Genomic DNA, 19,535 nt, shown 5'->3' with positions numbered 1-19,535 from the left:
AGAAAATCATGATGCCCATCAATATAAGACACAGGGTGGAAAAGACAGACTAACAAAGATTTAGAAAATAAATATTTAAAGCTGTTTATGTTCAGTATTCATGCAGAAAGATTCCCAGCAATATGCATACATATATATATTAAATACATACACTACATTTAGTAAAGACACATTTGTAAAGTACACTTCAAAATTAGAAATCAATAAGATTTTTTTTTTTTTTTTTTAAGAAGTTTCTAAAGATTTATGTTTTGACCAAAGAGTGAAAAATGTATCACTGTTGTTTTAAATTGTAATATTTCACAATATTATCAAATAAATGCAGCATATAGAGCATGAGAGGCTTCTTTAAAAAGTGTTCAAAATTTTTAACAGCAGTGTAAATATAAATATAAAGTACATAAATAAAATACATCTATTATGCATTTTTTTTTCAATTCACATTATTCACAAAAATGTCCTTCATCATTTATTTTCATTGTACTATAAAGAGCAACAGAAACATTCTCCTACAAACGTCTCTCTATGTTTTGCATGGATGAAATAATGTTTGCAGTGACACGAGTGAGAGTAAATGATGACTGAATGTGTGAAAGACTGTGTCTTTAAATGTAAAACACGTATATATGACCTTGATTCTGTGAAGCCACTTTCACACACAGGTTTTTTCTGCCCGCTGCGTCTTCGATTCTCTCTCTGTCTGTTTGTATAAGGTGAGGTTAGATTGTCCCAGTGAAACTCATTCAGAGCTGTATTAGAATGAGCCATTGCTGGAAACCCATTACAAGCATCAGTGATCCCACACACACACACACACACACACATGGCTGAGGCTGAGGTATGTGTGTGTGAGGAGGAGTAATGAAGAGAGACTGTAGAGAAAGCAGGACTGAATGATAGTGTTGTGTTTAGACGTCAAACGTCTGCTTCACTTTGCAGTTTATTCTGCTGAAGATCTGCCCACTCAAACTGATTGACATGGAGACTGACCAATCACAGCTCATCTTTCATCTGCTGTTTAGGTGTGAACCCACAATAATAAACCAGCATGCTGCAACATGTCTGAAATCATGGAAAAACATTCCTCAAGTCTTGGAAAAAGCCTACATTTAGACCTACATTTGCTGTTGCTCTAGAAATGATAAATACTGAAGGTTCAACATGCGTAAGCTTATTGGAATACGTTTTTTAACTTTCTTAACAGTTTTAAAGATTCTGAAGAGTTTTTGCAAAAGTGCTTTTTATCTGGTTTTATGTGAACATTCTTAAAATAAGATACAGTTACTTTAGTTTGAGATATTGAAATTAAGATATTTCTATAGTTTATGCTGAAAACAAGAACAAATATTTTTCTGACCCCACTGGGAGATGTTAGTTTTTTTATGAGTTAATTAATTTTGCATCTGCAGTAAATTTATTGTGATTTAAAATTGTTCAGATATTTGGCCTGGAAGACAAAAAAAATCTTCTTATAAAACATAAATAATAAATAAATAAATAAATATATATATATATATATATATATATATATATATATATATATATATATATATATATATATATATATATATATATATATATATATATATATATATATATATAAAATTATTTAATAATAACAATAATTATTATTATTATTAAACATATTAACCAAAATAAAAAATAAACTATTAATAATACTATTTATTATTACTATTTTTTCTAATATTTAGAAAAAGTAAGAAAAATAATATACTACTACTTCAAATGTTAATAATAATAATAATAATTATTATTATTATTATTATTATTATATAATTCTAAGTATAATTATTTTACAATTATTAAATTTTAATTGCTAATATTTTTGGCTGTCTTCATTTCTTTATTTTCAAACATTTCAACATTCAGCTCTTTAAGCTTCTCTTTTGTTCATGCAGTGCATATATATATATTTATTTCTTTAAATCACAGCCTTCATGATCTGATAATCAAACTGAGCCATATTGCAATTAGATTTTATTTATAACACACCTAAACAGAATTTAATACTGCTGTGTAGCGTGTCTAAACCAATCCTCTCTGTTATTACTGCTAATATTAGTGTTCATGGTATCATGTTGGCAGTGAGTTTTGCATCAGGTAAAGGTACAGATCTCATTTAGGAGGTTTTGAGCCTCGCTGTCGTGTGTCTTAACTCTCTTTAGGGCGTTCAGGACTCGCCGTGGCTGTGTGTGCCAGCTTTATAATCACAGACAGATTGTGATGGATCACCTCCAGAGCGTCACTGACACCAGACGCTGTGTGTGTGTGTGTGTGTGTTTTCTGTTTAACAGCGGATGACAGATGCAGCTGTCTGCACGGAGGGACGTGTCTTCCTCACGGAGAGGGTTTCCGCTGCTTCTGTCCGCAGGGTTACGCAGGAGAGAGCTGTGAAATCGGTGAGCAAATCCAGTTAAAGGTTAAAGTTAAAGGAACAGTTCACCTAAAAATAAAAAAAAATTGTAAAAGCTTATTCATCCTCAGGTCATCGGAGATGGAGATGAGTTTGTGTCTTCATCAGGTTTGGAGAAATGTAGCATTGCATCAGTGTCTCATCAATGGATGCTCTGCAGTGAATGGGTGCCGTCAGAATGAGAGCTGATAAAAACATCACAGTAATCCACGCAGCTTTTGTCTTCTCCAGATGTTAGCTGATGGACTGGAGTGCTGTGGATTATTGTGATGTTTTTATCAGCTCTCATTCTGACGGCACCCATTCACTGCAGAGCATCCATTGATGAGATAAATGATTTAAAAGTACTTCACTAGCCACTAATATCTGGAAACAACATATGAAATAACATAAACCAAAAAGTCTGGGAATCCTTAATCTAGAAAAGAGTAATTAACACCAAAATGTCTAAAATCTGATTTTGTTTTTTCAGTCCTTAACCATTATGAAGAACTGAAAAGGCCATTAAAAAATCATTAAACGTAGCTGTTACAAAAGAAAGAATTTGTATTTATAATTAGAGGAAAAAGTTTAATATTTTTTTTAGCATTTTATTTATATTTTGAGATGTTTAGGAGAAACGGAAATAGACACAAATGTTCAATATCTGTGTATTTTTGCTATTTTTTTCAAGCTTTTGTTTTTTATTTATTTATTTATTTTTTGGTTTTCATTTAGATTTTACGTTAATGTTTAGTCATTTTATGTGTTTTTGTCTTTTTTTTGTCTATTTCTATTACGTTTTCATTTTTCTGTACTTATTTTGGTTAGTTTTCTATGTTTTCTAACATTTCTAGGTTTCACTCTACTCAAATAAAGAAAAAAAAAGAGATTAAAACAATTGTTGAGATGTCTTCTGATGAGATTACTTCTCTCCTGAGAAACTGGAAGCTTGATGTAGCTTCTTTCAGACGTATTTCCTCTGAATAAAGCCTCTGTGTTTAACAAATCCAGTTACTGAGAAGGATTGTGGTTCAGCTGTAATGTAGAGAAGTCAATACTGAGGTCAGAGGTCAAGCAGTCCATCATGTGAGACACACGGGTGGACGTTTGTGGGGTCAAAGGTCAGGGGAAGGCTGACAGGGTTATGTTGACCTCTTCACATTTACTGCAGTGTGTTCAGTAACGACAACAATGAGATGAAGGCCAGTGCTAACTCACTTTGTGCCTTTCTTATGATTAAATGACAAACCTAGTTGCTTTAAATTAGCACGCTGGGTTGGTAACAAACATTTCTACTAGATTTTTTAGCATAATAGTTCATCTCTTTCTTCTGTGAAGCACAAAAACAGATGATAGTGTCTGTCTGTGTTCGCTCTCATTGTGTGGAAATTATGTCTCCTTTGTGTTCAACAGAAGAAAGAAACCCTACACTGTAAAAAAAAAAAAAAAAAGATTATGATTTAACAGTAAAAAACTCTTTTTGTTGTTTTTGATTATATTTATTATTATATTTTTGTATTTTGATTATAAATATATATATATATATATATATATATATATATATATATATATATATATATATATATATATATATATATATATAATTATAATAATATATATCTGATAATCTATGAAATATATATATATATATATATATATATATATATATATATATATATATATATATATATATATTCATATATTGTCATTCATATATTATATATATATATTAATATATTGTCATTTATATATTAAAAATATTTTTTATCGGTTCTGTTTTGTGTAAATAAATTTAGAAATTTAGAATTTGTTTTATCCCTTTTTAGTTAGATTTGTACTTATTTTCTAATTGTGTAATTCTTCAATAATTCCTTTTTTTGCCTCAGTGGCTCATTAGATTTACATAAGGTAGTAAAATTAGTATTTTTGTAAAAATAAATTGAATATAAAATCAATATATCAGTCAAATATGTAAATTTTTTATTTAATAAAAATCAAAAGCAGTATAACAAATAACAATAATAAAAAATATTAATAAATAAATATATATATATATATATATATATATATATATATATATATATATATATATATATATATATATATATATATATATATATATATATATATATATATATATATAATTATTTTTTACACCTTGCAGAGAGATCTATAATTGTCTTGAAAATAATGTCTATTATTACTGAAAAACTTGATTGGAAAATCCACTTAATATTAAAATGTCTTTGTTTTGCTGTATATCATAACTTACATGAGTATAATAGTTAATAAATTTCAATGTACTTGTGAAATATGATCATGAGAGGCTTTCTGAGACTCATTTTCTTCCAGTCTCATTTAAAGCCCCATGAAATGATGCAATGAACACGACGCATTAAGTTCCTTAAAACAGCCTGAGCTCAGAATAAAGCCTTCCCATGATCCTCTGCTCATCTGATATCCGCTTAAAGCCTAAAAACTTCAAGAAGTTCATGAGCAGCAGTTTGGGACTTTGTGACTGACGCGTTACACAAACTTTTAAGACTTCCCACTTTATCTTTTCAAGCTCCTCTGATGACAATTTTTTTGCGAGGGAGGCTGACAAACGCCGAGCCTCAGAAGTGTTTGCTATATTGGGAAGCGTCTGCGTTAATGTCTCCAGATCTGCTGCGGAGTAATCCTGTATGGAGCTGTAAAGAGCTTACACAGGCCTGTGATAGACACTAAACTATGCTAAAGAGCTCGACATCACTGCCCAGATATTTAACCCAGATATTACTGCTTTATGATCTACAGTCCAACAGCAGTCACCCAAAAATGCTTCATTTACTCGCCCTCATGTTGCTTCAGACCTGCTCTTTTCCATGCAGTGACCCTGATTGGACAGGGATTGATTCTGTTACAGTTAACCATTTAGTTATTTTGTGTTTTGGGCTGTTTCATATTTCAGATGTGGATGAGTGTCAGTCGAACCCCTGTGAGAACGGCGGCACCTGTATCGATAAAGAGGACTCGTTTGTGTGCCTCTGTTTGCCGAGTTACAGCGGAGACCGATGTGAGAGAGGTGAGACGCTCAGAAAACATGCTTTCCTGCAACACCACACATATTCCACTCCAACTGAAGCGAGCTTTAGATTTAAGCCGTTCCCTGCTGGAAATGACTCCTAAACCAGCCTGAAGGAGCAGCACATGTGAAATATCTCTAGTGTTAGTCAAATCAGTGGCTCTGTGATTGTCCTGAGGAGAAAAGGGGAGTGGCCCAGACCTTTTAGCCAATCAGAAACACTCTTTGCCTGTCAATCTTTCTGAAGTCTTCTGACTTATTTACTAAAGTAATAAATTGCTAAAGTAATAAATGTAGGAATATGGCGCATATATTCTTTATGCATATTAGCATTGTGCAAAAATATGTCAAAGTAATATATTGCATAAACAATATGAAGGCGTTTCTTGCATATATTGCATATGCATATAAATATGCATATTTGTATGATGCAAAAAAAATGTCAAATTGACATTTTGCACATATTGAATATTCACAGTATGCAGAAATCTTTAAAATTAATATAAATCTAAATATAATATACTATCTTGCATTTTGCGTATAGATATTTGCATATTTGCAAAATAAGTAAAATCAACATATGTGACCCTGGAGCACAAAAGCAGTCTTAAGTCTCTGAGGTTTATTTGTAGCAATAGCCAAAAAATACATTGTATGGGTCAAAATTATTTTCGATTTATTACCGATTTTTCTTTTATGGCAAAAATCATTAGGATATTAAATAAAGATCATGTTCCATGAAGATATTTAGTAAATTTCTTACCGTAAATATATCAAAACTTAATTTTCGATTAGTAATATGCATTGCTTAGAACTTCATTTGGACAACTTTAAAGATGATTTTCTCAATATTTAATTTTTTTTGCACCCTCAGATTCCAGATTTTCAAATAGATGTATCTCAGACAAATATTGTCTGATTCTAATGAACCATACATTAATGGAAAGATTATGCATATTTGCATTAAGAAAATGTCAGTCAAATTCATACACTGCATATGCTGTATAATCTTGCATTTATTGCATATGCATATTTAGAAATTTACATATTTAGTGCAAATATCAGCCAAATTAATATAATAGCTATGCAATGTCTTGCATGAAAATTGCATGAGTATATTTGAATTGTGCAAAAATAAGTCAATTGAATGTATTGCATATGCATATTCACATGCAAAAAATCAGTCAAATTAATATATTTCATATGCAATAATGATTTTTGTAATAATATATTGCATATGCATTTTCACACTTAGCAAAAATCAACCAAATACTGCATATGCAATATCAGTCAAATAAAGTACAATAACAATACTAAGGGCGTCAGCTAGTAATATTGGCAAGGAAAACAAGCTTTTGTTTATTCCTCTCATTAGTGTTTTACATTGTTAGTGTCTCAGAGGTGTGCTGTGCATGTTGACTGCTCTCTCTCTCTCTCTCTTTGTAACACATTGTGTTGATCTCAGTGGTTTTGCAGACTCATGAGCGTCGCTCGCCCTCCTCTGCATCCTCTGATGACAGCGACTCTAACGATGATGCATTACTGCTAATAATGGCACAGTGTGATGTCACAGATGCATTATTTGGTGGATGCTTCATCAGAGTTATGATGCTGTAGAGATTTAGATAGTGTCTGCATCTGATGGACATTCGTTCCACAGTCCATCGGATGCTTGTGTTTAATATGGGATGTTTTCAATATAGTGCAACAGGGACTGAAAATGGAAAATGTTTAAAGTCTATAATGACACAATATATTTTTAAGTTTCATGTCTCTCATATCACTCCACACTCTTTTCAGTGTTTCCTCGAGGCTTAATTACATCTGTGTGCTGCTTTAATAGCAGGTCCCTGGTGGTCTTCATTCAGACTCACACACACACTGCAGGTAGAGGAGGTTTAATGTTTCGATGAATGTTACTCTGAAGGAACGGCAGAATCGTGAGGGCAGAGATGGATTATGGGATTGCAGAATAATAAACACCATCAATTCTGAAATGATTCATGTATATGAAAACACGCCTGATGCTTGTTTAGAAAAAGTATGATGGCGATACTGTGTTCATCAGTGTGTTTTAGTGTCGTTGGTATAATATAGCTTATTAATATTTCAGTTTTAGTTTTTTTTTTTTAAATTTTTATTTATTATTTGTTGTTGTTTCTGTTGTTTTAGATGTCTATATCGTTCATTTATTATTATTATTATTATTTATTAACATTTTATCTCACAATCTAGATTTTTTTTCTCAGAATTGCAGATCAAGTTTAAAATTCTCACAATTAGGAGTTTACAAATTGCAATTTTTAGTTTACATTCAGTTTTTTTTTATAGTTTTTTTTCAAGTAATGAAAATTAGAATTGTTTTGTGTGTGTGTGTGTGTGTGTGTTTGTGTGTGTGTGTGTGTGTGTGTGTGTTTGTGTGTGTGTGTGTGTGTGTGTTTGTGTGTGTGTGTGTGTGTGTGTGTGTGTTTGTGTGTGTTTGTGTGTGTGTGTGTGTTTGTGTGTGTGTGTGTGTGTGTGTGTTTGTGTGTGTTTGTGTGTGTGTGTGTGTGTGTGTGTTTGTGTGTGTGTGTGTGTGTGTGTGTGTGTGTTTGTGTGTGTGTGTGTGTGTGTGTGTGTGTGTGTGTGTGTGTGTGTGTGTGTTTGTGTGTGTGTGTGTGTGTGTTTGTGTGTGTGTGTGTGTGTGTGTTTGTGTGTGTGTGTGTGTGTGTGTGTGTGTGTGTGTGTGTTTGTGTGTGTGTGTGTGTGTGTGTGTGTGTTTGTGTGTGTTTGTGTGTGTTTGTGTGTGTGTGTGTGTGTGTGTGTGTGTTTGTTTTTGTGTGTGTGTGTGTGTGTGTGTTTGTGTGTGTGTGTTTGTTTTGTGTGTTTTTGTGTGTGTGTTTGTGTGTTTGTGTGTGTGTGTGTGTGTGTGTGTGTGTGTGTGTGTGTGTTTTTTGTGTTTTTGTGTGTGTGTGTGTGTGTGTTTGTGTGTGTGTGTATGTTTGTTTTTGTGTGTGTTTTTGTGTGTGTTTGTGTGTGTGTGTGTGTGTGTGTGTGTGTGTGTGTGTGTGTGTGTGTGTGTGTGTGTGTGTGTGTGTGTGTGTGTGTGTTTTTCCGGTTGTGTGTGTGTGTGTGTGTGTGTGTGTGTGTGTGTGTGTTTAATCCCTAAAGTGACAAATATTGATCTTTCAGTATAAAGTTATTTTATAGTTAATTTCAGTTCATATTTCTTTTATCTCACCTAACACTTTTCTTCAGAAGCTCTCGTTTCAGTTTTAACCAACTGTAACATCTCTGTGGGTGATGTCATTTCCTGTCTGCAGACACAGAGGGCTGTGAACACGGCTGGAAGAAGTTCCACGGTCACTGCTATCGTCTGTTTCCTGGCAGACACACCTGGGAGGACGCAGAGAAGGACTGCAGGGAGCACAGCAGTCACCTGACCAGCGTCACTTCCTCCATGGAGCAGGACTTCCTCAACGGTGCGGCAGATTCACAATAAACATAACAACCTTAACATCTTACATCACGGTATCACGCTCTTGTTTTTCAGGTCTGGGTCATGAGAACGTCTGGATGGGGCTGAACGATCGTACCGTGGAGGAGGATTTCCAGTGGACTGATGGGATGGATGTTGTGAGTCCCAGATTCCAGATTCAGGTGTCCGTGCACGTTCTTATTCCAGAGACATAAGGTGTGTTCCTCTCTCAGGTGTACGAGAACTGGCGTGAGAATCAGCCGGATAACTTCTTCGCAGGCGGAGAGGATTGTGTGGTGATGATCACCAGAGAGGACGGCAAATGGAACGACGTGCCCTGCAACTACAACCTACCCTACATCTGCAAGAAAGGAACCGGTGAGAGACTCTGCATGCATGCAATCGATCAGATGTGACAGTAAAGATGTAAAAAATGCTGTTCTTTTGAACTTTATGCTCTTGTGTGAATCCTGAAAAATCAAATGCCTCCCAGTTTCTGCAAAAATGTTGAAATGTTTCTTGAGAAGCATATATAATGTGACACTTTAGACTGGAGGAATGATGCTGAAAATACAGCGGAGCATCACAGAAATAAATTACTGTTTAACAGATATTCACACAGTAAACAGCTATATGAAACTGTAATAATATTTTACAATTTTACAGATTTTACTGTATTTTTGATCAAATAAATGCATTCTTGGTGAGCAGAAGATTGAGCGTTGTAGATGTTTTATGCACTGCAAAAAAACAACAACAATAAAATCTTTAGAGATTTGGAATGGAAAATGAGAAAAATACTGAGGAGGAATCTCAGGGGGTTTTGTGTTCCCTTTTTCTTTACTTGGTCTTAAAAACCCTTAAACAGGTATAAACCGTGTCCTTATAAAGTTGAATTAGCAGCCAATAGTCATCTCTGACCCTTTAAAGCTTAAATGCATCATCCAACACTCACTTCACTGACACACACACCTCAGAACCAAGCGTGTTTTCCAGTGTGTGTGTGTGTGTGAGTCACTTTGACTGCCATCTTGACAGATTAAACGTGTTTTGATGTGTCAGTTGATTCTATATCATGCCTCAGTGCTGCTTCATCGGCTCTGTGTGGCATCTCAATAGATCTGAATGAGAGACTAAACTCTGTCTTTCAGAGCTCCACACAACGAGGTCTCAGTATTCAGAGGCTCAGACTGTGGGTTTAAGCTCTGGGCTCTGCACTACATTTCCCATGATGCCGTCCTTTGTGGCACATCCAGGATCTCGATGCCAGAGGACAGATTTACGGACAGTGGCTTCCTGTGCATGGAAAACCAGGCTCATTGTCTGGAGACGGAGCGTTTGTGCCTTGATTGCAGGATTTAATTTAATTTAAATTGAAAAGATTAACATTTAAAAAATCTTATTTTCCCTCTCTGAACTTAAAGTGTTCAGATTAGTGCTGGACAAAATAAAGGTCAATTGTGAATTTGAGCTGCATTCGATTTTCTTGAAACACTGGTTAAACTATTAAACACTTATTGAAAATTAGAGATTTTTTTTATCATTTAGGATCATGAATGTGCATGCAAAAAAATGACACGTGGATGTGTTTTGTAAAGGCTGTGCAAAATTTGGTTACTTTGCATGCAATTAGGCAAAAATCTGAACATTATAGAGTCGGATGAAAAAACAAAAGGCTTTATTGTAGCTTGCCAAAGAACCAAATATGAAACGCATGAGAACTTTTTGTTTTTATCATGCTCTTCACTGCTGTTTTTATTGGCAGATTTTGCATATCAAAAGGCAACAACGTGGAGGACAACTATCAATTCTGATTTTGATCTCGTTGCAATTCTCTTTTTAACCCCATGATAATGTGCTTACCGTCTTGCAAAAAGGCCAATATTTATCAGTAAAATTAATTATATTTTTAAATGTATATTTAAGTACAGATTAAATTATATTAACCAATTTGTATTTAAATCTAAAAAAGTAGTTTAATTTACATTCAAACATACATTTAAAAACTATTTAATTTATAATTAATTATGAATAATATTTAGGAAAAAGTATTTATTTTTATTTTTTTATATTTAAATATGCACTAAATTATATTTGGTAATTAACATTTAAATATGCACTAAATTATATTTATTATTTATATTTAAAAATAAATTTCATTATAATTAATTAAATTCAGAATTAACCAAAATTACTATTTTGCTTAATAAAATGTGATATTCTTATATAATGGCCTGCAAATTGGTTGATATTCTGATGGGAAAAAAAACTTTTCTTAAAGGTGTTGCATGTTCAGTAGGACACACACACGGATGGTTTCTGATGTATGATGTGTCTGTGTGTCTGCAGTGATGTGTGGCACTCCGCCGGCCGTGGATAACGCCTCTCTAGTGGGCCGCAGACGCTCACACTACGACATCCACGCTGTGGTTCGGTACCAGTGCGCCGACGGCTTCTTCCAGAGACACATCCCGACTGTCCACTGCCGACCCTCCGGGACCTGGGAGAGACCCAAGATCATCTGCACTAAATGTGAGTCTCAAAACACTGATCTGCTTTCTGATGAACCTTAAAAATACTAAGCTAGCACCTGTTTTATTTTCATGTATTTTGTATTAATAGATGCATGTATAGTAAAACCTACTTAGTAAAAACTACCTAGCAAATCTCATCTCTGTGATTGTTCATACGTGACCCTGGATTACAAAACATAAGGGTTTATGGAAATTAATAATAAATCATCTTTCTATTGATGCATGGTTTGTTAGAATCAGACAATACTTGTCTGAGATGCAACTATTTGTAAATCTGGAAGCTGAGGGTGCCAAAAAAATTGCATATTATTGCTAAATCATTATTGCATATGAAATATATTAATCTGACAGATTTTTGCATGTGAGTATGCATATGCAATATATTCATTTGACTTATTTTTGCACAATTTAAATATACTTATGCAATTTTAATGCAAGATATTACATAGCTATTATATTAATTTGGCTGATATTTGCACTAAATATCTAAATATGCATATGCAATAAATGCAAGATTATACAGCATATGCAGTGTATGAATTTGACTGACATTTGCTTAATGCAAATATGCATAATCTTTCCATTAATGTATGGTTCATTAGAATCAGACAATAACTGCTGATTTGATACTTGCTTCTAACTTGAGCTATAGAACATGCAAACCCTTGGAAACTAAATGTTTTGCGTTTTGCGTTTTGTTTCCCTCCAGCACGGCGATCTCACCGTTATCGTCGGCAGCATCACAGATCTCGGCGCGAGCATCGACGACATCGGAGACACGGATCGGGGCACAGGGGGCGGGATTAAGCCACGGGGGCGGAGCTGAAAGCAGGGGTCGTGACCTCTGTGCCTGCGTTTCCATCTTAGAGGGAACACAGCAGATGGACAGGACAGAAATAACCGTTCTTTTTTTTAACGCTGTTATTTAGTTTACACTAACCCTCTATTCACATCTTCATTAGAAAGTGTTTTTTAATTGGTTATTTCATGCAGATTTAACTCATGCTCATAGTTGTTCAACTTTAGATATTTTGGATGTAATGCTTTAATGAAATACTCAATGTCCAAACTGCCCAAAATGATTCATATTCCTGAAATAAGGCGCTCTTCGAGCCTTTGAATGGCACAATAATGAATTACTTTTACCCATGAGGCTTTACTTTGTCTTTGTTTTGAGTGTTTGCTGATGATTTGGATTAAATGGCCACTTTTTAACTCTTAAATGTGAAATGTTGGAGTAGAATCGTAGTGAAACGACTTATGTTCATAAATGAGTGAATTTCATGAAGGAAAAGCTACTTCTGCTCACATTTCATACCAATATGAAAAGAAAAAAATATGTGAAATTATATTTTTCATAAAGGAAATGAAGCCTGTTTTTTAAATCATTGTTTTTTTTATTTTGTGTGTTTTTTTTTTTTTTTGCATTATGATAATTAAATTACATTTACTCTCAAATTAAATATCCAAATATTAATAAAATCCTGTTATCATCACTGTAATAGAGGATTAAAAATCAAAAAAGTTTTTAAATAAAATGATAAATTTAGCATTAATAAATGGTGCTATGAAATATACTTAATTCTTTTAAATTGACTTTACAATTTATATATATAATTCTTAATATCATATGACTAATTTCAACATGTTTAATTGTTGTAAATATAACGTCAAAAAGAAAAAAGTTCTTTATACCAATGTTATTTTTATCAATATTTTCAATTATTTATTATTTTTGCATTTTCTGTTTTCATTAAAATGCCTAATTAAATTAATTTCATTTTCATTTTAGGGTGTTTTTATTAAGTTTTATTTTAATTTGAGCAATTTTGATATATTAAGTTAAACTGAATTAAAATGAAAATAAAAAATGTTGCCATGCCAAATTTATTTCAAGCATTGAAAATGTTTTTTTTTTTTTTTTTTTTTTTTTTAGTTCTCCTATAATAACCCTGCTTTATGCAAAATGTAATTTCTTATTTCTTCTGGATGTTGGGGTGAAATGTGAGCAAAACAGAACTGAAGCTGAGTTTGTAAATGAATGAGTTAATTTATCTTCTCACATAAACATCAGAAAGATCTGGAACGGAGATGATTGACAGGTTTTTTGATTGACTCTGTGTTCAGCTGATTCAACTGAATCGTTTCTGTTTTTTTGAATCTGAATCAGAAGGATTTGACTCTTTGAACAGAAACTAACACAGACACACTGAGTCCTCAAGAGGGCGATAGAGTTTCCTTCAGATCTCAGTTTTATTACCATTCAGCTCGGAAACATCGATGCATCGACCTGAAAGAGAAAACCCAGCCTAGAAGAAAGTTTATGCATGAACACATACTTTACAAATTGTGTTCAGACACATTTTAGTTCATTTCACACACCTGTTACTTGGTTACTTGTCGACATGTGTCTCGATGTCCTTCCTGTGTGTGTGTGTGTGTGTGTGTGTGTTTCTGTGTGTGTTTTGATCATGCAGTTTTAATTGTTCTTTAAACTACATACAATACTCAAAAATACTCAGTATTTTTTTTCCAGTACACATTTAAACATTCTTACATCAAGATACAGAAACTTCAGAAGCAAAAAATGTTACATTTTATTTTCTAAACAAAAGTATCAAAATTAAGTGAGTTTATATTTAAAATGAGAAAATACATGACAGTAGGTCAGAAAAATAAACTTAAAATGTTTACTTTTCTTCCCGGATTTGTGGATATTTACGCATTAACTCTTTTTATTTTAATAAAATATATGTCTGAAAAATTTCAATAATTTAAATCTCAAGGTTTTTAGTTAAAATTTGAAATTTTGCATAAATTAACTATCTTGAAATATGGTTAATAAAACACTTCACAAATACACTTAAAATACATTTTTTTCTTTTGAGTTTTATTAATTCATTTAACATTTTCTTACTCCACTGACACATATTTATACTTGTTTTAAGCATAAACTCACTTAATTTGAATAATATTTAACTTAATAATTTAAGTAAGTTTGCTTGATTTGAGACAGTTGTACTGGAAAACAAGACAAAAATACTGATGAAGAAATAAAACATTTTGCAGTTGAGGATCTGTTCCTAAACCTAGTGAGCTTCCTAAATAGACAACTTAAAGATGCAGTTTTTTAATATCACTTTGCTAGAATGCCAGAATGCTTGCTACAAGCTCAATTAAATCTAATGCAATATATGGGACGAGGTTAAAAACAAGGAAATCTAATTAATGCATTATTTTATCCATTTATCCTTTCAATTCTTGAAATCAAATGGTGTTTAACACACAGACGTGCTTCCGAATCTCTCACTTGTGAGGGTCAGTCTCCATTAGGATGCTGTCTATGTAGGGAGCACTAGGTTTTGGAGCAGATGTGTTGCTTGTTCTCTTTTCCTCTCAGTATCTTCTGTTTTCTCTGTCTTTATTTATAACATGGACTCTTTAGGGAAGATGATATAGTGAATAACTCACATAATCACCCTTCAGTTTGCTCTGAGCTTATAGGTCCACTTTCTTTCATCTTCACTCATTTATTCTTTCATTGTTGACTTGTCGTTTTTTTAGTATCTGAGCACATTTAATCCCCCTGTTTTTGTACAATAACTAGCAGAAGTGTCATGGAAATGTGTATTTCTCACAATAACAAGGATATGTTTGGATCTCTTTATTAAAACGGCCGTCAGCTGAGAGCATGGCTCAGATCAGTCTGCTTTCTGAGCTCAAACTTTCATGTTTTTATGCCTCACTTCGCGTGTTTGATGTGTTTTTGTTCTTTATTTTAAACTCGAGACAGACCAACAATAAAAGTGATTGGATCAAAACTAGAGACCTGCTTCCTTGTGTTAAAACTGAATTTAAAACTGATTTCTATTCTCAATGCACGGCAACAGAAATGAATAAACGAGTACGTTTCCTTAATGCATTTTGTTAATTTTACAAGGGAATCGATTCTAAACATGCTAATGTTATGATATATTATATACATTTGCGATTGGAAGTCTGAAAGGCCGGTGCATGACAGCAATCTTTACACATGATTAATTTTAGCATGCTGTGCTGTTGTGTTGCTCATTATTTCTCTATTAGGACTCACTTACATTTATTATGTGATTTTAGGCCTCAGCAGTCACATAGACACACATTCATCTACTTATTTAGTCATTTAGGAGATGTTTTATCCAAAAACAGAGACATACTTTGTGCATTTTGTGATTTTTATTTCCTGTGGGTTCTGTTCTGTATAGTTCTGCAGTGTTATATATCTATAATAATCTGTAATATAATCATGACGCACACTTCAGGTCCATGATGATTCAGCTTCTGTTCATCTGATTGTGTTGAAGTTACTCGTGAGACGGATCTGATTCATATCAGAGCTTCTTATAAACACACACACTCAAGGGTTAAAAAAGTGTTCAAATGAGCTGAGAAAGACACATTTGACAGTCTTTTTTGCTCATCGGGGCTTTTATTTGATTACAAATAGAGCAAAATAACTGTTTTCTGCGTGAATATCTGTTAAAATATAGGCTAATTTGTTTTTGTGATGCTCCGCTGTATTTTCAGCATCATTCCTCCAGTCTTCAGTGTCACATGATCTTCAGAAATCATGAAAATATACTGATTTGCTGCTCATTATCAAATAAAAATGCAATTAATTGCAACATTTTACCATAGATTGTTTAAAAACATTTACTAAACATTTTTTTTTCCTTTCAAACTCGAATTTATTTCAAACTTTTAACTTTTGACTGCTGTCTGAATTCTGGTTTTACATCTCAAAATTCTGTTTATTTTTATTTTTTATATATATCTAATATAAAAAGAAATTGTGAATTTATAACTACAAATAAACTTTATTTAAATGGTAATTATTCGTTTTTGAAGGTGGTTAGAGAACATTCAAAAGTAACATTCTCATCATGTTTGCAAAGAAATGGAATGTTTGCTTAATGTTGAACATTGTTTACACTTATTTTATAAACATTTAAAAACTGGAGGTTTTGAATGTTTAATTGCAAACTTAATGGAAACATTTGCAAAATGTAAATTTTTTAAATCACAATTGAATGATATCAAATGATTGTCAAAACAAATATTCCCATTTTTTTGAATAACGCACCATGACATCATAATTTTTAATGGCTAAACCGTTTAATTAAGTTATATTCTTATCCTCAGGAACACTGGTGATCTAATCCTATCATTCAACACGCTGACAAGCTTCATTCATCTGTGTGAAAGTTCACTGGGCCAGACACACGATGTTATCAGCTACAGAGCAAAGGTCAGAGATTTGATTGGACGAGGAAGAAATGTGACAGATTAGTTCATGTCTGTATCTGTAAATGAATCTTGTTTCATTGTGTTGCAATGCTATAAATATCTCTCCGTGCTGAACCTGTGCCCCGGCGTTCCCTTTAGAGCCCAGCGTGAAGAATAATAAACCGCGAATTTCACAAGACAAGAGATATGAGGGATCACGACAGACAAAGAGCACACGTACCGCAGAAAAGTGTTGGGGAAAAAACTATACAACATAGAAAATGATAAAAACAATATCCAGTAAAACATTTGGGCGAATCTGTCAAGAACATGATCAGGTCTGGTGATTTTTTTATTTATTTGTATTATTTTGTTTGTGATAATGACTCAATCAGGTATTGTTTTAATAATGCAAATTAAATTAAAAATAATTCTAGTGAACGAAATCCAAAAAACCACAACACACACAGACACACCCTGAGCCTTCAAACGTGTCGGAGAGTGATGTAAACTAGTCCAGAGTCCATGTTTATTGAGATTTCACCAACTGACCAGAGATAAAGCTGGCTGAGATCATTAGTTTGAACACTTGAACACATGAGAAAAAGAAAAACGGATCACTCACATTTTCGTCGATACCAATAAACCAACAGTTATTTTGTCATGGTCAATATTAATATATCAAATCCATACTGTCTCGCCATTTCATGTGTTCACAAACAGTGGCATGCTTATAATAAAATAAATACAACCCGCCATCTGTCTAATATTATTTGAATCACACTGATACTGACAATAACAAAATGCATGACTGTCATGACTGAAATATTTTATAACCTAGTATAGAAAAAGAATTTAAAATATGCCCAAATACTTGAATCTGCTTATAATAACAGGGAATGTTCTCAGAAGGTTCTGAAAAGTTATGAAAAAAAAAACTGTAAGTAACATCAATAAAATGTTACAAATTTACAAAATTAACAATGTTACAGCAGACAAACTTTAGTTATGCATCGTTAATGGAACGTTGTAGTGTGTAACGTTTTTTAAATGTTACTTCTTGATTTAGAATGTTCACAGAGCATTCAAAAGTAACATTTCCTTTATGTTGCAAAGTGATACAACGGAATGTTCCATTAACGCAACATTTCTAACTGTTACGTTTTGAACGTTTGAACTCGATGGGAACGTCTCAGAACTTCTGTTTGGCTTCGCTGAACATTTCAAAATCACTAATATTAGCAGATACAGATACACTGATGCTTTTACACATAATCCCTGCACGTTTTAACAGAGTCTCTCTTCTGAAACGCTTCACTGTCCAGTAAGAGGAGGCATGCATGAGCATGTTTTAGTTCTTCTTCTTGCCGTTGCTGGCCTGCTCCTGAGGAACGCTCCTCATGAAGAAGGTCTGGTCCATGTAGCAGCGGACGGCGAGGAGGACGGGCACGGCTGTGTACAGCAGGTTCAGCGTGACCACCTGCCTCCACTCGTCTCTGGGGATCCTGTAGGTGAAGGGTGTGCGCGGGTGAACAGATGAGCCCAGGTGAGTCCACTGCATCTGTGCAAACATCACATACAGACACAGATGAGTTATCAGTCATCATATCAGCTCAAATTGATATGAAATGATAATTAAACTATGTTTGGCTGAGTGTGTTATTGTGCTGATATTGATTTGTATTGATAGGTATTGATTTGTACCTTTTATGACAATGTGCATCATCATTTAAATCAAATTCTTACATTTAATCAATCAGTTAGAATAATAGGACATTTGGGCTGTCATCAAGCAAATAAAATCATTATCAATGAAATTCATCTTTGCAATGCAGAGGAAACACAGCAGCTGTGTCATTTTTAAATATTCAAAAATATTGTTATAATTAATTTCATAAATATAATGGTATTAAAATTCCGTTGTTATGTGTATATTATTATATATTACTGTATTTCTATATTTATAATAAAATAAATTTATATTAACATTAAATATTTTGTGCAATATTTTATATAACTGTATAGTGTAAAAAAAAGTATATATTTTTTTTAATGGTAAATTTTATATTTAACATTTTTATTTAGAGTTAATTTTTTTATTTCACTTTAGTAATTTTAGTACTTTAACTTAAATGTATTTCAGTTAGATGCACAATTTTTCATCTGATTTTTATATCAGATTTATTTGACATAATGAAAAAGATTTTGAATAGTTTAGTTGACAGTAGTTTTAATGGTTGCAGAATATGTACCTGAGCTACAGCTCCTGCGAGAACCAGAGTCCAGTCCAACATCCATGTGCATCCAGGAGTGTGAAGCCCATAAACACACGCCGTCAGGATCGGCAAAACATAGAAGAGGAACACCAGCATCTACAAGACACGCGATCCGCCAGCCCATCATGTTTACATCTCAGTGGTATCTCATAGAGTATTAGTGCATCTCAAAGCTTGTTGTGTGCATCAGCCTCACCGTGACTTTTGGAAAGCCAACGCTGTCTTTCATGTACGGCTCGTACTGGAAGATATAAGTAAAACAGAAATCCAGAGAACATTCGAGAGCAACCTGTTGAAGAAAAAGTGTGAGTGATGGAGTAAATGGCTGGATGAATGGACATGTGGATGGATGTGTAGATACTCACAAAGCCTCTGAACGCAGTGAAGATGATGCTTCCTATGAGGCCCAGCGTAAGCAGCAGATCTGTGGGACGAAACAGCAGCGCTTTCTTCTGCTCCGCCTCCACCTACACACCACATCAAACCCATCTTCAACATCTTCAACATAGGACTGAATCAATAC

At 33.4% G+C, this 19,535-nt stretch overlaps 2 protein-coding genes across 2 annotated transcripts in view; one reads left to right on the top strand and one right to left on the bottom strand.

The window, feature by feature from the left end:
• LOC127951548 (neurocan core protein) overlaps positions 1-15,292 on the top strand; it is a 69,007-nt gene extending 53,715 nt beyond the window's left edge. The window contains exons 10-16 of the mRNA XM_052549494.1: positions 2,316-2,420; positions 5,367-5,480; positions 8,783-8,941; positions 9,013-9,095; positions 9,171-9,315; positions 11,287-11,469; positions 12,181-15,292. Coding sequence (XP_052405454.1) covers positions 2,316-2,420; positions 5,367-5,480; positions 8,783-8,941; positions 9,013-9,095; positions 9,171-9,315; positions 11,287-11,469; positions 12,181-12,278 — 887 coding nt within the window. The 3' untranslated portion in view covers positions 12,279-15,292. The remainder of the gene's footprint in view (positions 1-2,315; positions 2,421-5,366; positions 5,481-8,782; positions 8,942-9,012; positions 9,096-9,170; positions 9,316-11,286; positions 11,470-12,180) is intronic.
• Positions 15,293-17,243: 1,951 nt separating this feature from the next.
• Positions 17,244-19,535, bottom strand: part of tm6sf2a (transmembrane 6 superfamily member 2a) — a 6,467-nt gene continuing 4,175 nt past the window's right edge. Inside the window, exons 7-10 of the mRNA XM_052547867.1 lie at positions 19,378-19,479; positions 19,209-19,301; positions 18,989-19,108; positions 17,244-18,297 (exon numbers count right to left, since the gene is read on the bottom strand). Coding sequence (XP_052403827.1) covers positions 18,088-18,297; positions 18,989-19,108; positions 19,209-19,301; positions 19,378-19,479 — 525 coding nt within the window. The 3' untranslated portion in view covers positions 17,244-18,087. The remainder of the gene's footprint in view (positions 18,298-18,988; positions 19,109-19,208; positions 19,302-19,377; positions 19,480-19,535) is intronic.

This window comes from Carassius gibelio, chromosome B2 (assembly GCF_023724105.1).
Source record: "Carassius gibelio isolate Cgi1373 ecotype wild population from Czech Republic chromosome B2, carGib1.2-hapl.c, whole genome shotgun sequence".
Classification (NCBI taxonomy): domain Eukaryota; kingdom Metazoa; phylum Chordata; class Actinopteri; order Cypriniformes; family Cyprinidae; genus Carassius; species Carassius gibelio.
The sequence above is the reverse complement of the archived record's forward strand: the minus strand, read 5'-3'. Positions and strand labels throughout refer to the sequence as shown.